Genomic DNA, 27,861 nt, shown 5'->3' on the forward strand with positions numbered 1-27,861 from the left:
TCATGGTTACAGTGATGCTGTGCTGCTATCTGGCAATGATACAGAAATCTTTAACAAATCCGTCCATGCAGACTATAAGCTGCATCACTGCCAAAATCTAGTCACCTGGTCCTTGTGTCATTTCTGACCTTCCCTGAAAATTTCATCCAAATCTGTTTGTCCATTTTTGAGTAATGTTGCTGACAGACAGACAGACAGACAAACAAACACAGATTGTCATGAAATTCCGCTGCGTTCCTTAGCGGAGTAAAGAAACAGTAAATAAAAGGTAACATCAGTGGACTTTAGCGGATCTTGAGGCTGGTTTTAAACTCTGAGAAGCTTCCTTAATCTGTTGTTTGTGGAGATGGAATTCCACTTTTTCACTGCTTTAACTTAAAAAGCAAACTGACCAAAAATCATTTTAATATGTCTTTTGTTAACGACATTGGAAACAGAATGAAAACGGATGTTAAACCTGTGGAGCTATAAGAGCTGATAATAAGAAAAAACGTCCACAGCTTGAATCCTGGTTCTGGCAGTGATTCCCTCTGAGCAGATGCTGTATTCAGAGGGAACGTTCTGAGTGAAGCCATCGCTCCTCCTCCTCTTTTCTTCCTCCTCCACACTTTTGTGTCTGACGTGTCAACCTCCTTCAAGCCAAACCACATCTGGTCGGCTCCTTCTAGATGAATCATCTGACTCTGGCTGCCATCATGTGAGGAGAGAAAGGCCAGCGACCGTCGGACGCTTTGCCGTTAGCAGAGTCGGCTCTAGAGCTGCCTCCAAACTGCACAGGAAGGTCAGAGATCACACCAGCAGCAACCGTGGAGCTGGAGGAGGGTTCTGGCATGATGCTCAAGGGCATTTCAGCAGGATGTGACTACGGTAGATCAGCCTCTGGAGAGGGTGACACAGCGGCTGCCTGGCTGTTTTCTCTGGCTGACTGACGTGAAAATTACACAGCTGCTACTTTACAGTGTGTGTGTATGTGTGTGTGGCGGGTGTGGGGGCTAATCATCTGCCTCCTCAGCTGCAGGCGGTGTGTGGGTGTGTGTGTGTGTGTGGGTGTGGAGGTTGCTTAGCGACCACATAACCTCACATATACACGCATGCAGTGAATCCTTTATACAGCAAACAGGCTAACAGCATCGGGCTCACACACACACACACACACACACACACACACACACACACACACACACACACACACACACACACACACACACACACACACACACACACACACACACACACACACACACACACACACACACACACACACACACACACACACACGTTTGTACTTCTATCTTAGTGAGGACATCCATAGGCGTAATGCATTTCCTAGAGCCTTACCCTAACCTTAACCATCACAACTGATCGCCTAACCCTAACCCTTACCCTAACTCTAACCAAACCTCAATTCATACCTGTTCTCTAAAAACAAGTCTTCACCCTCAAACATGGCTGTTTCAAAGTGAGGACCGGCCAAAATGTCCTCACTTTGTAAAAATGTCCTCACTTTGATAGTTAAATGCAGAAAATGGTTCTCACAATGTAGCAAGTACAAGAACACACACACACACACACACACACACACACACACACACACACACACACACACACACACACACACACACACACACACACACACACACACACACACACACACACACACACACACACACACACACACACACACACACACACCGTCAGAGCAGCCAATCAGACGTCTCACAGGCCGAATATCGAGTCCAGATGCAGAGCTTCACTGCAGCATCTGGACCTCCACACACTCAACATGTCCTTGATATTAAATAGCCTTCATCGGCAACAAACTCCTCTAAATGTCAGAAAACAGTTCTACAAATTCACATAAACACCATCAGATCATCACACTGGTCCTGTCCTGCCTCGACTTGTTTGTATGTTTATCTAAATCAATCACAATTGTTCATGTCCACAGGCTTTCACCTTTAACTTTCTACCTTATTTTCTGTTCCTGTTACACACTGAGGAGAAATAAAACAGTCTACCAGGCGATGCAGAACTTTGCTGCTCTCCCACAAACTCTAACTAAAAGACTGAGTGTGTTTATTTGATGATTCATAGAATAACACGAGTCTGTGTGTTTAAAGATCCAACCTCCTGTGCGGTCGGCGTGGAGGCGAGGTCTTTACTCGGATCGCCCTCTCTGGCTGCCGTCTTGCCGAACAGTCGCCACCCCATTGCATTGTGGGACGTCGCCTTGGGCTCTTTGGATTTTCTAGAAAACAGGCTCCTGAAACAGAAAAGACAGAGAGATAACCGTTATTAATACAAAGCTGGATACTGGATGTGAGAAATATCAAAAAAATTAATCTAATGCAATGATGAGGATGTAACGGTGCATCTGGAGTCAAAAGAGACGAAACACACTTTGTCTGATTTGAGTTTAGATCAGGAGTGTCACATTCTTCTTAGTCCAGGTTCCTCATTCAGCCCAATCTGATCTCCAGTGACCAGAAAAATCACAACACAATAACCTATAAATAACCACAACTCCTAATGGTTCCTTTGTTTTACTGCAAGTAGTACATTTTTCAGGAATTATCTTTGTACAAAACATTATGAACAACCTGAAATTTATGAAGAAAAATAATTTCAATTTCAGCAACATTAGGCCTCAGTTTTAGCCTAGCTGCGCTAGACCCAGGTCTGAAGACACAAGGGTCTAGGAACTCTCGACAGGGAGGGAGGCGGGCTAAAAGGTTGTCTATCAAATCACTCTGCAGCAATTGGGTAGGTATACAACCAATCAGTGCAATGAATAGGCTCCTAGAGCGCCGGAAATCAGAGGATGCAGGACTTCGGTGAAGCCTTATTTATACAGTCAATGGGTGAAGCTCAAGTATATTACAGACATGTTAACAGAAAGATTATTCAGAGTCGGTGCTAATGGAGCTCAACGACTGTTGTCGTTTTTGTTGTCGACCCTGGCAGAGAATTAAATTCGTTGCCGTGGGTTGTCTAGCGCGGCTAGGCTACCTCAGTTTATCATTTACACATTACAACTTACAGAAGATTTATTTCCCTGTTAAAAGGGTGTTTTCTTGCCACTGTCGCCTTAGGGCTGCTCTAGGGGTTGAGTCATGTGGGTTCTGTAAAGCGTCTTGAGACAATTTGACTACAATTGGCGCTATATGAATAAAATTAAATTAAACTGAATTGAATTAAATAGATCTCAGTGTTTCTACAAAGACACAAAACATTTAGTCACAGGTATCCGGAACTGAATGATGTAGTATTTTACTTTACAAAAGACAAAAAAACAACAAAAACAAGACGAAATAATACAAAAATTAGACACAAAACGACAAAAAATGAGACAAACGACATCAAACAAAACGAGACAAAAAAGTTACAAAGCGACAAAAAAAATTGACAAAAAACACAAACGAGACAAAAAATTGCAAAAGCGTGAAATAAAACGACTAAAATGACACAAAATGACAAAAACGTGAGACAAACGACAAGTCGAACAAAAAAACAACAAGACAAAGTATCACAAAATTGAGACAATATGACAAATGAACAATCCAGTGTTTTACTTTATGATCTAAAGTAAAACACTTGTCATATAAAATTATTTTAAATTTATAGTTTTAAGATCTGCAGTTAATGTCTTCTCTATCATTTTTACACTTCTGCTTTGTTTTAAGATTTACCTCTACACTACACACCATCTCACAAACTAAATTACCACTGCATCACTCAGATAAACCAGTACTGTGTGTGTTAGATCAGAATTCACTACAATTAATTCCAAATTTGCAGGAAACCTTCAAAGCAATTAGTACGAAATGAAGGAGCCACAAAAAAGCCATAAAAGTTTCACTTCTTGTGAATTTTCCTCATCACTCAGACATTTCAACATGCTGACAGTTTCTCATTGTCAGAAAATGGGAATATTGTCACTGTTCCAGAAAACAAAACATTTCACAACAAACTATCTCAGTTCCTCAAAACAAGTAAAGGAAGACACGCAGCTACGAACGGTCAAGACGTAATGCGGTGAATTCCTCCTGATGGTGCAGTTTTTAAAGTGACGCTGGACACAAAAAGCCAGATCAACACTTTTACATTCGCTTCAGTGGAAGAGTCTGCTGGTCAGAGGAACTGGGAAGGAAGAAAAGGAACCGAAGGGACCAAGAAAAGGAAGTGGAGGTGCGAAAGTGAAGAGCAAACACGTAGAGACGTAAGGCCGTGTTCGACAGCAAAGCAAATTTTATTCCTCCTTCTCTCTGCACGTTCAACTTTCTTCCCTCAAACACTTTTAAAAATGGACACACATCTGCAGCAAATTCTTAGCGGGATTATTGGACGTTATGTGGACACTTTAACCACAAAGATTTATCCTTTTGTTTTCAGCTGATAATAATAATCCAGTGAACAGATTTACTGCCTCCCCCACCATGATGCCATTATCAGCACAATTTGCTGTTGTCTCTGTCTCGTTATTTTCTAACAATAAACCTGCCATCTCCGTCCATTAGTTTCCTAAATGTCCCTCCTCCTCTCTGTTTCTGCTAATTCTGTTCTCCATGTCTGTGATGAGGCTCCCTGAATACGTTGAGTATGGCAGCGAGCAAGTATTTTTAGCACCAATCAACCTGTCAATTTTTTGTTTATTTAGTCTGTTAAATGTCAGTACATTATGGAAAAACATCCATCACAGTCTCCAAGAGCCTCAGATAAAGTATTCAAACAGTCCAAAATATAATTAACAAAATGAGTTTAGAGACACAAACATTAATTGATGCCATAAAGGGACCAATAAATCCCATTATCAGATCATGTTATACAACCTACCCAAGAAAAACTACATTTTTATGATCTAAATACGACAACATAAAGGGAGAAAAACGTTTCACAAGTTTATTTTACATGTTAATCTTCTAAACTGAATCAGTTTTATTGCAGAATAGACTTTCATATCTGAGGAATATGACGCAGTGATTTGGTTCGTTGTAGTAAACGCTGACAAGCAGAGAATTTTAATGAGGGATAAAAATCTTTTAAAGGAAAATAAGCATTCTAAAGGCAAATTAAAAGTACATTTTAAAAGTGAAATAAACAGTAAGAGGAATTAAAGCAGAGTTGAATGGGTCCTCATATCCGGCTGATCAGCGAATCAAAGCTGTCCACCAGGTGGCGCTGAGAGTGTATTTTGGCCTACGGTTTTGTTGATGGCGATCTATTAAAGCTGTCCACCAGCTGGCGCTATCACTGTGAATCAGTATCAGTCTAAGTATGTCATCAGGGCCAGACTCTGATCAAACATGCAAAGTTTCAGGCAGACTGGAGCATGTTCAGGCTGGTTAGATAGCACTTCCTGTTCATCCACCAGGTGGCGCTATCACTGTGCCTGTATATTGGTCTATGTAATTCATCAGGGCTGGACTCTGATCACACATGCAAATTTTCAGGCATACTGGAGCATGTACAGGCCAGTTACACAGCACTTCCTGTTTCACGTAAAATTGTCAAAATTCTGCCAGTTGCCATTTCCACATCCTCAGATTTTTACAGAGCATTTTGATAACTTTTATTCACCCATGCATGCTGTACATCACTGTCAAATTTGACCTCTGTCGGAGTTACCTGTTTGAGTTTATAGCTTTTGAAAACATGCTAAAATTGGTCCAAAATCGTCCAAAATATGAGAAATAATTCAAAATGGCCGACTTCCTGTTGGGTTTTGGGTATTTGTGCAACAGGCTTTTTTGTGCGTCCTGATGTGTTCCAGATGTGTGCCAAATTTCAGGGGCTGAATTTTCATAATATTGCAGGGGGTGCTAATGAGCCATTTTACTCCCTTAAAATATCAGGCTTTTGCCGGTTCTGAAGTGTGTGCAAATTTTCACGTATTTCCAGTATTTTTAGGGTCTCAGAAATGCATTTCTTTTGTCCGAAGAAGAAAATATAAGAAAAAAACCCATGCAGTACAAGAGGTTCCTTCCACCGTTGGTGCTTGGACCCTAATAAAAAGTTACTGGACTTTTGCAGTGCAGGACTGTGCAAATATCTGAATAAAATGTGCAACTTGAAATGTACAAATAACAATAGTCCGATTTAAAGAAGTTTTGCATTATTAGAACTCTTCTTATGTCTTGCTGTAGTGGAACAAGTGAAAGAACTTATCAGTAATAGAAAAGGGGAAGGTATTTTCTAAACATTCGGTGTGTTCTTGCTCTTTAGCTCAGATTAGTCATTCTCTACATGACGTTAGATTTCACAGTGTTAAGAAGATCTGAGCTAAAACCCCAGACGAGGGAATAAAAGCATCGGCCTTTTGCTTGTAGTGCTAGCAGGTCAGATTCAACAGGCGGAGTAGTCACTGCTCATTCCGCAGCATGTGAGGAAAAAAATGACAAAAATGTTCATTTCATGTTTTGCTTTGTGTTGGTTTCATCAAACCGTCCCTCAGATCAGAAGCAGCCTTGTTCTCCCAAGAGAAAAGCAGAGCAGCCACCTGTAGCCGCAGATATAAAACACTTAACACTGCAGTGTGTGAGTGTGTGTGTGTGTGTGTGTGTGCATAATTAATCAGGAGGTGATCGGAGCTAATTTATTCACCAAATAATTAATTGAAATACAACCTGAGCAAAAAGCTACAAACTGTTGGCAGTGAAAATATGAAAGTTAGACTTGTGTAAAACTGTTAATTATGCACATTTACAGGTTTAGAATATATACCGAGCTTTGCAAAAGTTCTGTTACACTTGCAAAATGCAAGCAAAATGAACACAAAAGATTTTTTGGTGCAATAAGACAATTTTTTATTTTCCAAATATTTCAATATATGTGTTAATGATAATATTAATCAGAAATGTGGCCACCCAAAAGTTTTATCTTATTGCATCAAAAAATCTTTGTGTTCATTTTCGTGAATGTCTCAACTAGTGTAACAGAACTTTTGCAAAGCCCGGTATTTACACAGATGTTCTAAAGATTTCACATCATGCCTCTTTTCAGCAAATTCATGCAAGCCTTCCATGTCCCCAGAATGTTTCTTTTCATTTCCATGAGCTCAAAATCCTGCAAAGATGGTTCATAAAAGCACGACTGCTGGTTAACATGTCGTCTTAATGAGCTGCATTTTAGTCACTATTTCATGCTCGTTATTTTGCCTGACGATGGAAACAAAAAATGTGTAAACGAGACAGCAGTGTTCACTTGTAGTCATAGTTACAGTGACGCCGTGCTGCTATCCGGTAATGATACAGAAATCTTTAATGAGGATCCAGACTGTAAGCAGCAGACAGACAGACACTGAACATCACATAACTCCACCGTGCTCCTTGACAGAGTAATACAAATGTCTTTTCACTACTTTAATGGTAAAAATACAACATTATTGTTCTCATAGTGTACATTCCTGCAGCACCTCTTTTCACCTTCTGTTAGAATCATTTTCATTTTAGCTCCTGTCCCTTTAAGGCCCGCCTACCAAAAAGCCCAGTCTGCTCTGATTGGTCGGCTGGTCTGAAGAAGGCCAGGTGATGCTGATGACATAGGACCACAGATTTCTGATTACTGGCATGTAGCTCCAGCAGAAGTGACTCTAGTGTGGAAAAAATGTGGGACTTAAAGACAGCGACTCATTCTCTGCTTCAAGGTTAAATCCTTGATGCCTGAATTTATTTACAATTACATTTTTTGTGTGTTTTTGCTTTACAGCTGATGCTAAAATAGGTGGAGATTGTTTATGTATCTATGACACATAGAACAGATTTAAAATAATAATAACAGCAGATACATAATAATTAGGTCCCACTCCAACCAGTCCTACCAGAACCCAGTGCTTGTAAAAGGTTACGAGGTACGTACTGAATATGCACAAACCGGCATTGAGGGAATGGATACGCTATCTCTGCTGCAGTCTGAATGAAAGTGGTATGATGTGAATTGGAGACAACAGGCATCAAGGGGTTAAACTAGACATCAGACAGTTCATTAAATGAGCTGTATGGTGACAAAGAAAAGCAACAGGACTTTAAACGTGGCATTTCAGACACATAAGGAGAAATGCTGTCTGTCAGAGACGTTTAAATGCACAAACAAGCAGCTGAAACAAAGTGGAAAAACCCCAACAAGCACAGCATGTGCTCTTTAAGTGAGGCAGTGCTCCTGGCTGCATTCGTTATGTGTGGATGTGACCGTCCCTGACCTGCCCTCTGCACTGAACCAAACAGCTAGCGTGGACTTTTTCCAGCGGGGCTGTTTTCTCCTCGCCGTTACTCTCCGTCTGTCTGGATTTCCTCCAAGACGCCGTGACATTCCACGCCAGCTGCCGAGGCTGGCGGCCAAACCAAAACCAGGCCCGACGCAGACGGAGATTTAACAAACAGAACTTTTCCTACACCTGCCAGTCAGACGAGATTTCACTGCCTCAGTAATGACAGATAATCTGGCCCTCTGGAAACGGCTTCTCTGCTGAACTCTAGTCAACTTTTTACCCTTTTTCACTTCCTTCTGTGTCTTACAGGAATGTTGTCAGTTTGCTTCAGATTACAAGTAATGTTCACGTTTATTATCCTGAAGGAAGTTTGGACACAAAGCATCTAAAAGTCCATCCATCCATCATCTAAACACCGCTTAATCCTCATTAGGGTCACCAAAGGGTTGGAGTCCATCCCAGTTGACTGAGGGTGAAGACAGGGGACACGTGGACAGGTAACAGTCTATCACAGGGCTACACATAGAGACAAACAGTCACACTCACATTCACACCTACAGACATTTTAGAGCTACCAGTTAACCTCAGCATATTTTTGGACTGTAGGAGGAAGCCAGAGAACCCGGAGAAAACCCACGCATGCAATGATAGAACTTGGAAACTCCGTGCAGAAAGATCCCAGGAAGGCCGGGACACAAACCAGGGATCTTCTAGCTGCAAGGCGATGGTGCTAACCACTAACCCACTGTGCAGCCGCATCTAAAAGTCACGACATAAAACAACAAGAAAAGCTCTCAGAGAACCCAGTACTCTACCAAGGCTCCTCAGTTGTATGATTTCCGACAGATTAAATCTTTAAAAAGTTCATGGTCCTCAGTGGTGGATTTGTAGTAGGATCACAATCATGTGATCATGTAGTGTTCACTTGTTGTCATGGTTACAGTGACGCCATGCCGCTATCTTGCAGTGATACAGAAATCTTCAACAAATCAGTGGATCCAGACTATAAGCTGCATCACTGCTAAAATCTAATGAGGTGGTCCTTGTGTCATTTCTGACCTTCCCTGAAAATTTCATCCAATTCTGTTAATTTGTTTTTTAGTAACTTTGCTAACAGACAGACAAACAAACCAACACCGATTATAACTCTGCCAACTTCCTTGGAGGAATAATAACAATTAGAAGTTCAGTTGTGCGCACTTAAAGCTGCTGTCCGGAGTTTGAATCGTAGCGTCTCCCAAAACACTGTTGGTCCCTCCCTCTGATTTCGCCCCTTTATTTGTGCACGCGTGCAGTACATGAGAGAAGTGCTCGGAGTGCTGCAGCATATGGCCTGTTTTGCTGTTTTCCACTCTTCTACATTTAGTACATTTAGTAAATAATAAAGGAATTACGTTAGAAGGCTGTATTGAGTCTAACTTGTCCTAATACCAAAATAACATGAATCTGCTAGGACTAACGAGTAAAGTTTCAATATGTGATTACACTCGTGTATCCCTCTCAATGACGTTGTTTATCAAACTTAGTGCATTTACGCGTGTATATGTGTTACATTGTTTATTTATTTCTATCTAGAGTTCAGAATTGCATGACTCCTCTGACGAAGAGTATGTCCCAGACGCCCCAACATCTTCCTCCAGAGGTCGGGCATCTAAACGAAGCCGTCAGGCGGGCTATGGAGGCCGTGGTCGGGGAGCGACGCGAGCACCCCGAGCCAAAAAACGTCCTGCAGTCTCTTGGCCCGACATGCCGTGGGATTGGTAACTTTTCTGGAAGTTGCTGAGCCCTGATGCTCTCTCCTCCACAAGCAAAACAAATGTGTGCGCGGTTGTGTAGTGCGTAGCTCGCCCACCTCTGCATGGGCTTGCTTGCTGTGCGCGTAACCGTTGATTGACAGCATGACAAAGCTGAAGCTCGAACTTGATTGGTCGGCAGCGACCGGCGCTTTTTGGGATAACATGGGGGTCTATGAGAGGAAGGCGGAGCTCAGGAATAAATTTTCATATCGAGTTATACTAACTTTATATTATAGTATCGAACTAGACTAACACATTTAAGCTTTGTTAAAAAATGATACATAAATTGAAAACAAACGGAAACTCCGGACAGCAGCTTTAAGTACATGCAACTCTAAACATTTCGTTTCACACTCCCTTAAATCCTGAGTTTATGGGATTCACTGATAAAAGAGTTTATACTTAACATCTTTCTTCTGCTGCCAGTAACACTGGATGAAATCATCCACTAAATAAAAAGCATTCAGTGCCGTTAGTTTAGCAAGAACAGGACTGTCCTCCATCGTCCTAGAAAGAGACCATTTAAGGACAACTCTGGCACACACTAAACCAGTCTAAACTGGTTTAGTAATCAAACACTGGACCAGTGGGAACTGGGAAGCTGCATGGTTTTAGCTCCACAATCAGACTGATTACAATTTAGCTTCACTTCAGCAGAGCAGGTTTTCTACCAGTCAGAGTTTATTCTCACGTTATTTTCACAGCTTTGAACTGGCCCAACCTACTGGAGACTGCTAGGTCCAACTTAACTAATGTTTACTCAGAATGTCAAAGAAGTTTGTGCGGCTGCATTTTGTTCAAACGGACAGACAAAAATTACAATTTGAACTTTGAAAACAGCAGTTTGCAGCTCAGAACCCAGCACTGCACATCATTTAAAGACTTTAAGCCAAAAGCACCGGGAAGCGGAAAACAGCAAGTTTTTGTCCCATTTTTCCACAGAACAATACTGGAGATTGAGATTAGAGTGAAAGGACATGGTGAGTAAAAACTGTAAGGCTGAAATAGCCTAGCCGCGCTACACCCATGCTCTGAAGACGCAAGGGTCCAGGAACTCTCGACAGGGAGGGAGGCGGGCTAAAAGGTTGTCTATCAAATCACTCTGCAGCAATTGGGTAGGTATACAACCAATCAGCGCAACGAATAGGCTCCTAGAGCGCCGGAAATCAGAGGATGCGGTAGTTCAGTGAAGGCTTATTTATACAGTCAATGGGTGAAGCTCAAGTATATTACAGACATGTTAACAGAAAGATTATTCAGAGTCGGTGCTAATGGAGCTCAACGACTGTTGTCGTTTTTATTGTCGACCCTGGCAGGGAATTAAATTCGTTGCTGTGGGTTGTCTAGTGCAGCTAGGCTAAGGCTGAAAGGCAGCAACAAATGTCAAGCATCAGTTTGTAGCTTCACAGTCAGCTGCTTTATCACTGGTAGTCTAAACACACCATGAGACTTTGAGTGTGGATAGATCAGAAACAACATAGTTCAATATGTTTATTCTAGTAATGGTTTTATGAAAGCAGATCGAGCTAAAGGTGAAGCCTGCTCTCTCATCAAAACACAAAAATTAGAATATGAAGGAAATTGATTAATAAAATATGAAAATTAGATGATTTGCTATGCTGTAAATACTAGCTGGTTATGTTGACAACTTCTAAATTTAGTTCATCTACAAATAATGTGCCGATTTTTCTTTAGACACGCAAAAATTAATCAATCCGCTGTCAACTATGAACTTCAGTGGCAGTTATTTTGCTAATCTGTTTATCGGTGTGAGTAATTTTTTAAGGAAAAACAAGCCTAAATTCTTTAAAAATTGTTCATTTTACCTCCTCTATCATAATAAACTCAATATTTTTGAGTCTTTGAACATCTATGGATGTCATCTTGAGATCTGGGAAAGACTGATCGATATTTTTCACCATTTTCTGACTTTGAAGCTGCACCTGAAGATGTAAGGAACTATTTGCCACGTTGCCTCAAAGACGCTCATTCACGCTTCCTGCCATGTTCCTGGATTTAAATCCCAGCACCAACGAGCAAAACGCCAGATCTACTGCACATCATTTGTCAAATTAAGGTGATCTGAACATCCCAACCACCAGCTCTGGAAAACAGACAACACAAAAACTGATTTCAGCTCCACACTGTCCACCACATTTCAAACCTCTGCACATTTGTAAAAGCCTAATTGTTTCTGTGTGAATGTAATGTGATTGTGCTGTAAATAACCAACATGGACTCTTCCTGCTGCAGCCTCTCAGGTTTAACAGTTATCAGCTATCAGCCGCTGCTTTCAACTCCTCACCCAACCTGCTCGACTCTCCTCAGATTTCTGAAAAGGCTGCATGTACTTCCTGCTGTCGGCTTGAGAAACGGAGACACTACAATACGAGCCCGAAGGCCGACTCCTCCTCCTTGGCCTCTGTGGATTTATAGGACAGTGCTGTGAAGGATTTGGGCTAAGAAGAGCACAGTTCAACTGGGTCAAAAAAAGTTCACGTGCAAAGTAGCGGCTTTTGCAGGCATCAACAAGAAGTAGTTTCCATCATAGCTTTAGAATAAACCAGCAAAAACAGTCTTTGGTCCATTTGCCTCCTCTTTCATTAGTGTTAGGATTGTTTGGGGAAAAGGAAATGCAAGAAAAGTTTGTTCAATTCAATTTTATTTATAAAGCGTCAATTACAGGTGAAATTGTCTGAAGACGCTTTGCAGAACCCATATGCCTGAATTCCCAGAGCAGCCCTATGATCAGAAATCACAGCAACATAGAATGTGTCCATTTAATACACAGATGTACCCAGACGAGCACAGGCGTGTGTTCTGCATGTGTACGTTATGTACGGATACCAGATCACGTGACCTAAATATGTAGCGGGTGGCGGGAATTGATGGGACTCAGAAACACCCCCACAGTTAATCAGTTGTTCCTTGGATCAGCTGACGTAGTGTTCACTTGTTGTCATGGTTACAGTGACGTCGTGCTGCTATCGCACAATGATACACAAATTTTCCACATTTGTCCAAAATTATTACAAATTTGTCCAGAACTTCCTCAAAAATCCTCTTTTCCTGTTCAAAACCTGTCCAAAATGAGTGAAACATCTAGGATGGAGTAGAAGGGTTAAAAAAAATGACTGAAAACCGATAAAAACACGTCCACCTCATAAAATAAGTGTGTCCAAAATCTGTATAAAATCACTAGAAATGACTTAAATTTATCCAGAATTTGCTCAACAAATCCTCCTTAACTGTTCAAAATAAGTTCATTGTGTAGGATGACTGAGAAGGGCTAACAAAAATAAAAATGGGTCCAAAATGACTTTAAAATCTCTTCAACCTATTACAATTTTCTCTAAAAGTAAGAATTAATCACAGTTACAATTTTATAAACATTCATCTTCATAACTGGTAATTATTTTGATGACAGATTATTCAGTTAAAGTAATCTTGTAAAAAAAAACAATGTTAAAATTCCCTGATCAGAGCCTTTTCAACATGAACATTTTCTTCTTTATTTCCTCCTTTTTGACAATAAACTGAATAACATCTGAAGACCGCGTCTCAGGTTTTGAGCTACAAAATTTCCTGACATTTAAAACCAAACAACAAATTAATTAGTTCAGAAAATAATTGTTGGTCACAGTCCGATTTATAAATGCAAAAACACCAGTTTCACTGTATGTTTACTTTCTCAGGCGCTGTAATAGGAATTTTACTTGCATTAAAAACCCAACACGACCCAAACATTCCTACTAAATTAACCGCAAAACGGGTCACAAAATATTAAAGGAAACGCTCAATGTTTAAACTAGATTTAGAAAGAAAACTAGGGATGTGCGCGACTAGTCGTTTAATCGTTTAACCACCTACTCATTTATTAAACATTTAGTATTTTACTAGTCGGTTAAACGCTGCATTAACCATCATGCACCTTGTTCTTCACGCCTCTGCTTCTTTGTAAACAGGCTGAGCAGTCAGGGAGAGAATTGCTCCTCCTCCCCTCCCCTCACATGTAGCAGGGGGGCGGGGCCACACAGTTTGGGGAAGAAAGTTTGGAAAGGTAAAGTGGGAAGATGGCGACGCTCCCGCGTAAGAATATCAGCGCCGTTTGGAAGTATTTTGACGCAGCACATGACAACAAGGTCGCCTGTCGGCTGTGTAAGCAGAAACCAGTGTTGCCAACTTAGCGACTTTCTCGCTAAATCTAGCGACTTTCCAAAGCGTTCTGGCGACTTTTTTTTGTCAAAAGCGACTAGCCACAAATCTAGCGACTTTTTCTGCCGTTTTGGAGACTCTGACAGGAAAACTGGGATCATTCTGCAGTTACTGTCCTCAACAAGCAGCAGGTGCTGCTGTGAGCTTCTCCCAAAGCACAGGCTGTCAGTCCAGTAACCCCACAGCAGTCCTACTGTCTGATTAGAGGACACATCCCTCCACGGCCAGACGGCAGGTGAATCGCGCATGTGCAGTCACTACAGATCCCATCCAGACTTACGGAGCGGGATATAAATGAAAATGTTTCTTCACTGTCATTATGTGGCTTTACAGACTAGTCGACTTGTCGTAAATAAAATTTGAGACTAGTCGGTGGGGAAATTAGTCAAAATTCCCATCCCTAAAGAAAACCTGATAAAATTTCAGAGAGATTGTGGTATCCGTAGAGGGTGAAAACCTGTTCTGTACATGTGTGATTTGTGTGTGAACAGTTAACAGCATTGAACTCAACGGCAACGTATGAAAGAGAAAGTGTCTTTTTTCTTGCTGTTCCAATGTGAGAAAACAGATGTTGTGGGGAAAAAACTTTGGCTTTGCATGTGTGTGTCTGTGTGTTTTTGGTCCGTCTTTGTGTTGCAGATAAAACAAGATGAACAGAATAATTAGTTGCAGTCGTAAATCTCTGAACCCTAAAACCACAGGCTGATTTGAAAGGCATGCTATCAAAAAAAAAAAAAAAAAACGTGAAAATGACACGACATAATCAGAGCCAGAAACTGTAAATAACAGACAGAACTGACAGACTTTAAAACAGTCCTTGAACTGCTCATCTGTTACATGTGCTCCACTGAAAAAACATCCAAAGCATTGAGATAATATTCCTCCACATGCCTGATTTAAAATATGCTTGGATAAGATTCAGTAAAAACCAAAAACTTGTGTTAATGTACTGGTGACTCAGCAGTTAGATCAGAAAAACGTGGGACTTTTAGCTGAACTAAAGGCAGCGTTTATACAGAGCAGAGAGGAAACAGTTATTTAAGCTAATTAGAAATGAGCTGCCATGTGTCTCCTGCATTAATAACACCTGTGGGCACCTGGAAAATGCAAAAATTCAACAATTGTTTTTTTCTTTTTCTGTGATTTATGACATTATAATTGTGTCATTCTGCACAGAAGATATTTTTGAGTTCTTTCTACTTCTTGCCAGGATTTTACTGTTTCCATAGAGGTGTAGGATTTAATATTTCAGTGAAAAATGAGTCCAGAGTCACTAAAAATGTGACAGTGGCAACTAGAAAACACCCAGAAATGGTGCAGAAAGTGCAAAAATTACAGAGAAGAGATTACCTGCAAACTGTAAATTAAAAATTCTAAATAATTTGTAAACCATGACAAGTTGTTCTGATCATAAAGTAAAACACTAGATTGTTCTTTTGTCATTTTGTTTCTCATTTTTGTTGCGTTTCCTTTTTGTTGCGCTTGTGTTTTTGTGCTTGTTTTCTTATTTCTGTCATTTTGTATTTTGCTTTATTTATTGTTTTGTGTATCGTTTGTGTTTTTTGTCTTGCTCGTATCGTTTGTCTACTTTGTCATTTTGTTTCTCCCTTTTGTCATTTTTCATCTTGTTTGTGCCATTTTTGTACTTGAATGTCTCGTTTGTCTATTTTTTGCCGCTTTGTAACTTTTTCATCAAATTTTTGGTCTCTTTTTTGTTTTGTTTTGTGTCGTTTCTCTTTTTTTTGTGTCTCGTTTTTGTCATTTTGTGTCTCATTTTTGAAATATTTCGTCTTTGTTTTTGTTGTAGTTTTTGTCTGACTTCTGTCGTTTTAATCATAAAGTAAAATACTAAATCATTCAGTTCCAGATAGCTGTGACTAAATGTTGTGTTCCTTTGTAGACACTCTGTGATCTGTACGTTGTAATGTGTAAATGATAAACTGAGGCTGAATGTTGCTGAAATTGAACTTATTTTTCTTCAGAAATGTCAGGCTGTTCATGATGTTTTGTGAAAAGATAATTCTTTAAATGTGAACATTTTCAGAATGTATTTTTTTGCACTAAAACTGAGGAAACATCTGGAGTTGTGGTGATTTACAGGTTATTACGCTGTGATCTTACTGGTCCTTTCCACTTGAGATCCAATTAGCTGAATGTGGAACCTGAACTAAAACGGTTCAGAGGGTTTATCATGAAGGACACAAACAGCTCAGACAAACCCTAAAAGGGAAAATTGTGTGCAAGACGTGATTCTAATGGTTTTGTTCAACCACCTGTGATTGAGTTTGATCTGAAAAAGATCAGGTGATTGTTGACACACCTAAAATAAAAATCAGCTTTTCAGGAACTGAGAACATGTAATCTTGTTCACGCCTGACAAGCAGACAGTCACAACAGCTCTGCAGCGAGGCGGCGGCCGTGTGAAGGTTAAACGGAGCGATGAATCGGCCTGATGGCTGAATCAGGAATAAAAAGCACAAGAGCAGAGGGAGCAGTGAATGTGGGCTAAGCCCCGAGGAAAGAGGCTGCACTGAGTCAATGCTCACTGAGCCCTGCTGTATCACTTACTGCACATGTACGGAACTGGGGCATGATTAACATGCAGGCTATTATGCAGCTACAGGCCTCAGACTGCAGCTCTGACTCTATGAAGACACAGATATGTGTCAAACGGTCAGGTGGACTCTAAAATCCCTCTATAGGAGCAGAAACTGATCTTAAATATGGAACTAAGCCACAGAATTTCTGCTCCTTTCTGCTGGAGAGAAGAATTAGAAAAACCAAGGAATACTAACGTTGGATTGAAGGATATTTAGTGTCTTATTCAGTGCAGGTAGTAATCTGATTGTTCTCTACTTTGGATATGAGCACCGTGCTTCTATTTCCAGCTTCAGGGATTAAGAACAACAGAATTAAGGCACTGGATCTTCTGTTGTTTGGCACAACTAAACCCTTATGTAAAGAAGCACCAATGCACTTGATGGTTTGTTGATCTGTGTGTTTAAGACTCTTTAATATATTAATATTTACACTACCATTTAAAGGTTTGGGGTCACTTAGAAATTTCCTTATTTTTGAAAGAAAAGCAGTTATTTTCAATGAAGACAGCATGAAATGAATGATAAATCCAGTGTAGACATTGTTAATGTGGTAAATGACTATTCTAGCTGGAAACAGCTGATTTTTAATGGAATATTTCCATAGGGGTACAGAGGAACATTTCCAGCAACCATCACTCCTGTGTTCTAATGCTACATTGTGTTAGCTAATGGTGTTCAAAGGCTCATTGATGGTTAGAAAACCCTTGTGCAGTTATGTTAGCACATGGATAAAAGTGAGAGTTTTCATGGAAAACATGAACTGTCTGGGTAACTTGAATTTTCTTGAACAGTAGTGTAGGTCGGTAGCTATTTCTAAAGAAAAGAATTTAGTGTTTTTGCTGTTTGTCTCCGTTTAAGTCAGGGATGTCAAACTCATTCCACAAAGGGCCGGTGTGGCTGCAGGTTTTTGTTCCAACTAAGCAGCATCACACCAGACCTGACTCATTTAATCAACCGGTCTCAGTCTGCAGACAGGTGATTGGTCAGACTGTGTGCTGTAGATATGTTGGAACTAAATGCTGTAGCCTAGAGCACACAGTCTGACCAATCACCTGTCTGGAGACTGAGACCGGTTGATTAAATGAGTCAGGTCTGGTGTGATGCTGCTTAGTTGGAACAAAAACCTGCAGCCACACCAGCCCTTTGTGGAATGAGTTTGACATCCCTGGTTTAAGTTGCTTTGCATCATAACTCCTTGTCTTGATTTTTATATACATGCTAACAAAACAAGAGTTTTTTCAATTCACATTAATTCCTATAAATATTTTTATGATTTATATGCTCTCCATATGATTAAACCTTTATACTTTTTCTAACTTATACACTATGGATACGGTGATACTGATGACTGTTGGTGTTCTGTCGGGTTTGTGGGTTGTCTGTGTGAGAACATGCTACTGTAATTTCCTGTAAAGGATCAATAAAGTAATATTCTAATATTATTCTATTCTAACATCTTTATTTCGTCTGCAGAGTATCCGTATCTTTTGTTGCTCAACCAGTTTTTGGTCACATATTTCTACTGTCACAGAAATAAATGATAAAATTAAGCAGCATAACTATGTTTATGTACATTTAGCCCCCTTCAGATGTGCACTCCTTTCCATTAATCTGACAGATATGAAAGCATCCACTAAAGAAACAACCTGTTTTCTGTTCAAACAGTCGTAACAGTCACATTAACAGACAGGCATGTACACACTGAGCACTATCTGACGTCACTGTACAGTAAATATCGTTCTCAAATTGTAGGAAATGACCTGTGCCTGAACAGACTGCAGTTTCACAGGCTGTACTCCATTTCTGAAAAAAGTTTCACAATCTGACTGTCCTTCTACATCCTTCAAGTTTCCTTCTATCTCTTCTTTCACTCTGCTTTTTAACCATCAAATCTTTCTGCATCTCTTCTGCCAGTAAACACAAAAATAAATGGTTAAGTAAGGCAGACGTGCCCACCAGAAAGCCACACATTTAAACAGCATAAGTCTTGAAACAATTAGTAAATTAACGAGTCAATAGACAGAAACGTTCAGCAATTCAGAGACGGATAATTTGTGGAAGTGAAAACTGTTTCAGTGGAGGCTCAGTGTGTTCATCAGCAAAAGAAGGTTACAGAGAAGAACCTAAATAATTTATTTGGATAAAAAGATTGTTCAGAGATACAGCAACATGTGAGAATTTAACTGTTTTCCCACTTTCCAAGAGTCAGAAACTAATAAAAGCCTCAGAACAGACTTTTTTCAAGTATTTTATGTAGCCAGAAGTGACATCACAGTGCTATATCGGACTCTTTTGGCTCAGCTGTTGAGCATCTTTGGGGTCAAATAAGGGAACATAAACCCACAGGAATCCAGAAAGTGAGTAAAAATAAGCAAGTAAACTCTGAGGGGATCCCCACAATCTTAAGACTCTGAAATCTCTTAGCTCAGGTCATGTATTAAATAAAATATGATAAAATGATTTCATGTTGTAGCTTCTCCAACGCCAGAATTTACCAGTTTTGATCATTTTATGTCAGGATGAACTGAATCTGTGGGATTTTAACTGCTCTGGGACAAAACAATTGCACAAAATCTACACTTTAAAAATATCTATGAAAAACTCAAGCCCGTAATTTGCTCCAGAAGACGCGTCTTTTGTTCCTAACCGACCTACGACCCTCTGAACAAACATTGGTGATTACTCTGGCATTAGAGGGAAAATATCTTCATTTATTCCCAGACCTCCATTCTGACCAAACAAGGGACTCATTCACAAGCAGACAGCAAAAACCACAGATATCTCCAAATAAAATCCATTTGTCACGTTCACAGAGGCTGAACAGATGCCAGAACCTCAGTAGAACTGCAGATCATCTAACGGCGTCCGGACCAGACGAAGGGAGTTAGGAGCTCAGGAGGGAGGTGGGCCATCCTAAAGACTGAACCTGCAAACTATCAAGGTTTTTGATGCTCAGGACGGCGTTTGGGGGTGAAAACAAACGACAACAAGCATGATCATTTCATGTTTTTGACAGAAATCTTTGTCTTTTACTGTTACTTGTGACAATGTGTGAAACAAAACATTGATTATGTGTAAGTGAATTAAATCCCAACTGGTTAGAAATCAGAATTTCTGTTTTATTTGCAATTCTTTTTTATTTTAGTGCTGGTGAATTTACTTTGAGACTGGCTAAACCTCTTTGGGAGGCAGCAAAAGTTCCTCTGTGGCTGGAAGCAGGAGAATATTGGAGGTTGAAGAAAAAAAACTGTGGACGCAAAATTACAAATTTTGCTCCATTAAAAATCTACTTTTAGTCATTCTGTCAAAGCATCCTTAAATAATGTGCAAAACAACCTAAAGCTTAAATAATTCGATCTTTTTGGCCAATTTAGGGTTGTAATTTCATCTTAGATCATTCCCAGTGGCCCTTTTTTTAGTCGATTCATTTCAAATTTAAATGACATAAATTCACCATTAACTTTGCCTTTTTTGCATTTTATTGCTCAGTTTCTTATTTGTGTGCAGACATCTTTTATTCTCTTACATTACAATGACACCTTCATGTACTCTGAGTTTAAATAAAGGTGGAATTAATTCAATAATTCATTAATTAATGACTCTGATCTTTGATGTCCAGACAGTTTTCCAGAGGTCAGAACGACCCGACCGTCAGGAAATACTGATTTTTATTCTTTGTTATTGATGAAATTACACAAAGTGCAGAGTGTGAAGGAGGGTGTCTGGTGGGAGAAACTAGGAGGACACAGAAATACAATAAAATACTGAATTTAAAGGTGTATTATTTCACACTTGTTGAATCTTTTTTTAATTATTTCCACTTGTTTGCTTTTGTCACAACAAGTGCTGAAAAAATGTTTATCTCTGTCACTAAATCAATAATTTGTAAAGCCTAGAGTTAGTTATTGTGCCTTTAAGTTGAGTTTCTGGTATTTATCTCCTCAAAAAAATCTGGAAAGTCTGCAGTGATTGTCAAATATTGAGGTCTTTGTTGGGTAAATAAAACCAGAAACTGGAATTCTGTTTGGCTTGCAGTAGATTTTTCACAACAAGCATCAAGCATTCATCTGGAACGTGAAATGACCTGTGCTTATTGCCATCTCTCTCTCCACTTTTAAACCACTAAATCCACACTCTGTCTGCATCTCTTATCCCAGTAAACAAAAAAACAAACTGTTTTTGCGAGGCAGGTGTGTGCTGAGGTCGTGTACAGCCACCAAGCAGAAAATCAGAGCTTCAGACGGTAAAAATGCTCAGATTAGTCGATTAATTAGTCGATAGAACAGAAAATCTGTTGGTGTAGATAACAAGGCATTCAGGTCATGTTGGTCCAAGAACATTGAGAAGAAAACTTTCAGAATCTTTCTATTGAAACTCCAAGGACAGAAAAATATCAACAATTCGGAGATTATTTACCAAAGGAAAATCACACAGAATAACCCAGATGTGTTACAGTAGTTTTGCAGAATTAAACAATTTCCAAGACAAAAACAAATAAATGCCTTAGGACAGACTGTTTTCAACCATTTAGTGTAGTCTCGTAGAGATTCTGGTATTTATCTCTTAAAAAAATCTGGAAAGCCTGCAGTGATTGTTAAATATGAAGGTCTTTGTTGGGTAAATAAAACCAGAAACTGGAATTTTGTTTGGCCCGCAGTGGATTTTTCACCACATCACTGAACTGTGTGCTGACTTGACTTTACCTGGTGAAGAAATCAGCGATGCCGAACCTCTTTGGCATCAGCTTGGGGTCCGAGCCATCCGTCTGCTCGGTCAGGTCCGGCAGCTTGTCCGGGGCGCTCTGCCTGCGACCCGCCTCCAGAACCGTCCTGAAGTCCTCCTCGTACCCCTCGTCTCCGAAATAAAAGCCTCCATCCTCGTCGGGGGACAGCGGGGTGGCGTCGCAGCTCAGGGACACCGCAAGGTTGGGGATAGTCCTCAGACTCTGCGGCCTGACGGGTAAACTGAGGTCGCTGAAGTCCTCCTCCTCCTCCCTGGTGGTGGGCTCGGAGAGCGGGCTGGAGGGGCAGGGCGAGGGCGGTTTGGCACTTGATCCCGGGGTGGAGGAGTCCTTGGAGGGGTCGGGGAGGTGGAGGAGCTCAGTCGCATCTGGCGCATCCTCCCCCGGGCACTGAGAGGTCAGCTGCCCGCCCTGACAGCACCCATGCCCGGCCTCTTTTTCTCGCCTACTAACCGGATGAATGTCGGTGTTGTTTTCGGAGTCTGGAGAGTAACATGTCGCGGTGTTCACGATGTGCAAACCACCGTTGGCTACTTTCACTTCCTCACAGTCCACGTCGCACAAACCGAGTCTCTGCCCCAGCAGCTGGCTGGAAAACAGCCCGGTGTGTCTACTATAAGCGGTGTCCCCCTCCGGAGCGCCGTGCCCCGGGCTGTCAGCACCCCCGTTGGGCATGTTTACATCCGGACGGAGAGCCGCCTCTGGGCAAGCGCAGTTCCGCTGGTGCTTCCCCGAGCATAGCAGAGAAATCCTGTAACAGCCGCCCTCCTTTACCTCCTCTCCGGTGCCCTGGGTTTCCCCTTCGGTCTGTCCCGTGGGGTGCATCTGCGAGTCAGTCTCGGCTGAAACTCGACCCCCGCACACAGCTGGGCAGGAAGCGTCTGCTGTCCCTCCTCCTTCTCCTCCTGCTGCTGCTGCTTCCCCTCCTCCGGCCATCGGCGGCTCCTCCTGACCGAGTGACTCAGTAAATCCGTTCAGGCCGCCGTGGTCACCACAACCCCCCGAAATCACGCAGCTGTCAATCAGACGGTCGGGGAGGTAGCTCTCCGCCGCCACCAGGTCCAACATGATGTCTCTGCCGTGTGCGGGCGGCTGTCCGGGGGCGTCTCTGTTTACATTCCTCCCGTTACCGGTCACATAAATATGACCCCTGCCGGCCTCCTGACCCCCGCTGACACCGGCTAGCAGGGCTAAGCTGCGGTCTTTGAGTGCGGTGTGACCCGATTTCCCCGCTCCTCCTCCCCCTGCTTCTTCTTCGTTCTCGTTCAGGTCGACGGCTAACGACCCCCCGTTCTCCATCGTCGTTGTCTCCATGACCGCTCAGTCCGCCAGGCGAGCCGCGGCCCCGGGCGTGAATTCCTGCAGCCCCGTCGGCCGAGCTCCGCAGCAGCAGCAGCAGGTTTTGTTGTTCTTGGAGGAAGGGGCTACCATTTTTTAGCCAGCGATACCACAGCGTTACCTGCCGCGCACCGGGAGTACCACGCTCATTTCGGCCGTCCAAGATGAGAATACGTCCCCGGTGGTGCGGAGTTTAACGTCGCCGGAAGATTAATTAAATCCCTCAACGTTCAGCCGTTTGCAGCAGCAGCAGCGGCATTCCGGCCACAGTCCAGCGCCATCTTGAAAATACCCCAACAATGACGTCATTCCCCCCGCTGGCTGGCTGTGTTTTGATTCGCTGAAGAGATTAAAGCGACTCCTGCTGGCCATTACCTGTAACTGCAGCATAAAACCAGTAAAGTAAACACAGCGACACCTGCCGGTCACTGCATATGGGTCATTCCAGAATATGGGTAATTTGGGCTTCAAAATACTGTAAAAATAAACCTTCTCTTTTACTATTTTTGCACCATATTGATCAATAATAGATGATAAACTATCAAAGGCTTGATTGGCTCAGCTTACATATCAATGGTACCATTGATATGTAAGCAATGGTATTACATGTTTTCTGTGTTGTTTGCTAACCCTACTCTAATCACAGTAACAGGGTTGCTAATCCATGCTAAGATAAGATAAGATAGACTTTATTGATCTCACAAAGGAGAAATTTACTGTTACAGGGCTCTTAGAAACAAAAAACAGAGGAGTGCAAAAGTCACGAAAGTGCAAGAACAAGATAATAAATATTGCACATAATAACAACTACACAGTAGTGTTATATAGTCTGATGGCAGTGGGGATGAAGGACCTGCGGTAGCGCTCCTTCTTGCACTGAGGGTGTCTGAGTCTCCTGTTAAAGGAGCTGCTCAGCTCCACTACAGTCCGGTGCAGTGGGTGGGAGCTGTTGTCCATGATGGATGAGAGCTTGGTCAACATCCTCCTCTCACCCACATCCATCACAGAGTCCAGTGGGCAGCCCAGGACAGAGCTGGCCCTCTTGGTCAGCTTGTTCAGTCTCTTCATGTCCCGCTCTGTGCTGCCCGGGGCCCAGCAGACGACAGCGTAGAGGAAAGCAGAGGCTACCACAGTGTCGTAGAAAGTCCTTAGTAGAGGTCTGCACACTCCGAAAGACCTCAGCCTCCTCAGAAGGTGGAGGCGACTCTGGCCCTTCTTGTACAGAGCATCAGTGTTGTGGGACCAGTCCAGTTTATTGTTGAGGTGAACACCCAGGTACTTGAAACTGTCCACTGTTTCAATGTCCTGCCCCTGGATGTTCACTGGTGGATGTGGGAGTGTCCTTCTCCTGAAGTTGACCACCATCTCCTTCGTCTTACTGGTGTTGAGGCACAGGTGGTTGCGCTCACACCAGTCCACAAAGTCCAGTATGACCGACCGATACTCCAGCTCGTTCCCCTCGGACACACGGCCCACAATGGCGGAGTCATCGGAGAACTTCTGGAGATGGCAGCTGTCCGTGTTGTAGGTGAAGTCCGAGGTGTAGATTGTGAAGAGGAAGGGCGAGAGGACGGTGCCCTGGGGCGCCCCCGTGCTGCAGACTACCACCTCTGACTCACAGCCGCGCAGCCGCACGTACTGTGGACGGTCAGTGAGGCAGTCAGTGGTCCAGGCAGCGAGATGTCCATCAACTCCCGCGTCCACCAGCTTCCCCCGCAGCAGTGCCGGCCTGATGGTGTTGAGAAGTCAAAGAACATGACTCTCACAGCGCTGCCGGCGCTCTCCAGGTGAGTGAGCGCTCGCTGCAGCAGGTAGATGACAGCGTCTTCTACCCCCATGTTGGGCCTGTAGGCAAACTGCAGCGGGTCCAGGTCGGAGCTCACCACTGAGCAGAGGTAGTGGAGGAGGAGCCTGTCCATGGTCTTCATGAGGTGGGAGGTGAGGGCGACAGGTCAGTAGTGGGCCAGTTCCTTGGCGTGAGCTGTTTTAGGGACTGGGACCACGCAGGAGGTTTTCCACAGGACGGGGACCCGCTCCAGGCTGAGGCTCAGGTTGTAGAGGTGGCAGAGGACCTCACAGAGCTGGTCCGCGCAGGTCCTCAGCAGCATGGGACTGATGCCGTCTGGTCCTGCAGATTTCCTCTGCTTCAGTCGCCTCAGCTCTCTCCTCACTTGTCCGGTGTGAAGGAGAGGGGGGAGTGAGGAGGGGAGTGAGGTGGGCTGCAGGGGGTGGGAATAGTCCGCGAGCGTGAATTGGGGGCCGGTGAAGGTGTCGCAGGAAGGGGAGAGTCCGCTGGGCTGGGGATGTGTGAAGAGGGGGGAGCAGGAAGGGGGGCAGAGGGGGTGGGTGCTAATGTGAGCTTAGATATTGAGAACCTTTGTGTCATTATTTGTTGAGTCTTGTGATCACTTTCAGACCTTTCATTGTCATCTCGAGTCGTTTCATTGTCATTTTGAATCTTTCATTGTCATCATTTTGCCATTATTTTTAGTCTTAATGTTGTCATTGAATCATTTTGTTGTTTGTTTTTTGTCATCATTGAGAGTCATTTTGTCATATTTTGAGTCCATTTGTCATAACTTTGATTCTATATATCATCATTTGGAGTCTCTATATGTTGTCATTTTGAGTAATTTTGTGGTTCCTTTTATTATTATTTTTAAAGTTAAAAAAGTATCAGATTGTTTACTTGATTTTTTATTTCTTCTGTGTATTCATTCCATGTATAAAATCAAAAAATTAATATTAGGTGTGAAAATGATTGCATTATTCTTTCTAAACTACAGACGTATTATGAACATAAAGTAATCAAAGAACCAAAAGTAAAAATAAACTTGTAAAAATGTGGATGTTGATTGTTTTAGCTAATTATATTCTAGTATTGGTGTGTTAATACAGATGTGTTAAATATATGTAGAACTTTACTGTAGAAAGTTGGTGTCAGCCAAGGTCAGATTCTGGGGTCAGTTCATTCAGAGACTTAAAAACAAACAAAAGAGTCTTCAAGAAATCAATCCTGAACCTGACCAGAAGCCAGTGAAGTGAGGAAAGCACCGGCGTTATATCTCGCGTTTCTTTGTCCCGATTAGGAGACGAGTTGCTGCATTCTGAACAAGCTGCAGACAGTTGAGTTCTGACTGACCAATGCCGACATACAGGGATTAACAAATGAACAAACAAAATGGTACTAGCTACATGGTAAACAAATGCACGAGGAGGACAACAGCATGTTTCTGCTTGTTTGAAGACTAACTCTATCTGACAGATGATCATTATTCTGAAGTCATATAGATTTAATATGCATCAAAAACATCCAATATGCTTTAATATTCACCCAGAAATGAAGCTGATAGTCCATTTTACATTGCTTTATCTTTTCCACATTTGCACTGGCACGCAGTCTTTCAGTTTAGCCACACCAAGTAGATAACCTCCAAAACGAGCGCCAGGATCGCCAAGACTCTCGTCACGACACCTAAAACTAGGATCCACAGAGGGAGGACGAACACGTTGAGTGGGGGATTGCCTTCCCTCTCACTAACCGGGTTCTTCATTTGGCAGCAGAAGGCTGGAACAGTCTGCATGTCCTCGTTCTTGGTGACGGTCATGCTCTGGTCTCCCTGGTCCCGCCCTCCAACTCCCTTCTTCCAGTAAAAGGTATCAGGCCCAGGTTCTTCAATGTCTCCATCACAGCTCACCCAACAGCTTCTGGAGGTCTGGCTGCACAGCACACTCACCTTGTGGATGGCGACAGCATCATAACCGTAGAGCTGGACCAAGTTGTTGATCTCTGTCAGCTTCAGTCATGTTCCTGATCTCCAGCTCTCCAATGACTGAGTTCAGGCTGGCACGGCCACCAAATATGCGATAATAGTCAAATCCAACAAATTGCTCGGTCCATTCAGTCACTAAGTCGCCGTTGTGTGTCCACACGATGGTGCTGATGTGACTGCAGACAGGATCAGGTCTGAGGAGAAGCTTACCGCCAACCTCAAAGTACGACATTTGGTTCTGGGCTTCAGCTGAGTTCAGAACCACCGACAGCAGCACAACCAGGAGCCAAACAGTGGTCTGTCCATCCATGTTTGTAGATCAGTAGAGGACTGAGAAACAAAGAGATGCCCCGTGCTTGTAGCGCTCACGTCTCATTCCCTCTGTCTGTTCTTTTGTTTCCTGTGGTTTGTGCTGCAGTTGCAATAGGTGTCAGAAAAAGATTAACAACATGAAGAAACATTTTGCATTTCCTTGTAGCCACTTTGTGCCTCTCAGTGTTTGTTTTCCTTCCCTTTTGCTTCCCGTTCTTGTTTTCCTTTGAATAATGCTGTATCTTTTGATTGTCATTTTGAGTCTTTATGTTGCTGCTTTAAGTCTTTTTGTCTTCATTTGAGTCTATTTGTTGTCATTTTGAGTCTCGATGTTGATATTACTTTGCCAAGGAAAACGGCAGAGTTATGTGACGATCGGTGTTGGTTTGTCTGTCTGTCTGCAACATTACTCAAAGAAAAACTCACAGATTTGGATAAAACTTTCAGGGAAGGTCAGAAATGACACAAGGACCAAGTGATTAGATTTTGGCAGTGATGCGGCTTATAGTCTGGATCCATGGATTTGTTAATGATTTCTGTATCATTGTGAGATAGAGGCACGGCGTCACTGTAACTATGAACTTCTTTTTTCATGATTGTGATCCTACTACAAATCTACCACTGTGGACTTATCAGGACTTATCTGTCGGAAATGATACAAGGAATAAGTGATTAAATTGTGGGGGTGTTTCTGAGTCCCATCAATTCCTGCCATCCACTACATATTTAGGTCACGTGATTCAGTATCCGTCCATAACGTACACAAGCATAACACATGCCAGTGCTCAGTGTAATGTCATTCTGTTTGTAGGTACATCTATATTAAAAGAACATATTCTGATCATCAATAACTAATAAATAAATGCTGCATTTTTGACAATGC

General features: G+C 42.2%; 1 protein-coding gene across 1 annotated transcript in view; it reads right to left on the minus strand.

Moving 5' to 3' along the window:
- Nucleotides 1–23,202, minus strand: part of LOC110969357 (TBC1 domain family member 12-like) — a 49,162-nt gene extending 25,960 nt beyond the window's left edge. The window contains exons 1-2 of the mRNA XM_051959697.1: nucleotides 21,518–23,202; nucleotides 2,128–2,263 (exon numbers count right to left, since the gene is read on the minus strand). Of these exons, the coding sequence (XP_051815657.1) occupies nucleotides 2,128–2,263; nucleotides 21,518–22,869 (1,488 nt within the window). The 5' untranslated portion in view covers nucleotides 22,870–23,202. The remainder of the gene's footprint in view (nucleotides 1–2,127; nucleotides 2,264–21,517) is intronic.
- Nucleotides 23,203–27,861: the final 4,659 nt, after the last annotated feature.

Source organism: Acanthochromis polyacanthus, chromosome 15 (assembly GCF_021347895.1).
Source record: "Acanthochromis polyacanthus isolate Apoly-LR-REF ecotype Palm Island chromosome 15, KAUST_Apoly_ChrSc, whole genome shotgun sequence".
In the NCBI taxonomy this organism is placed as follows: domain Eukaryota; kingdom Metazoa; phylum Chordata; class Actinopteri; family Pomacentridae; genus Acanthochromis; species Acanthochromis polyacanthus.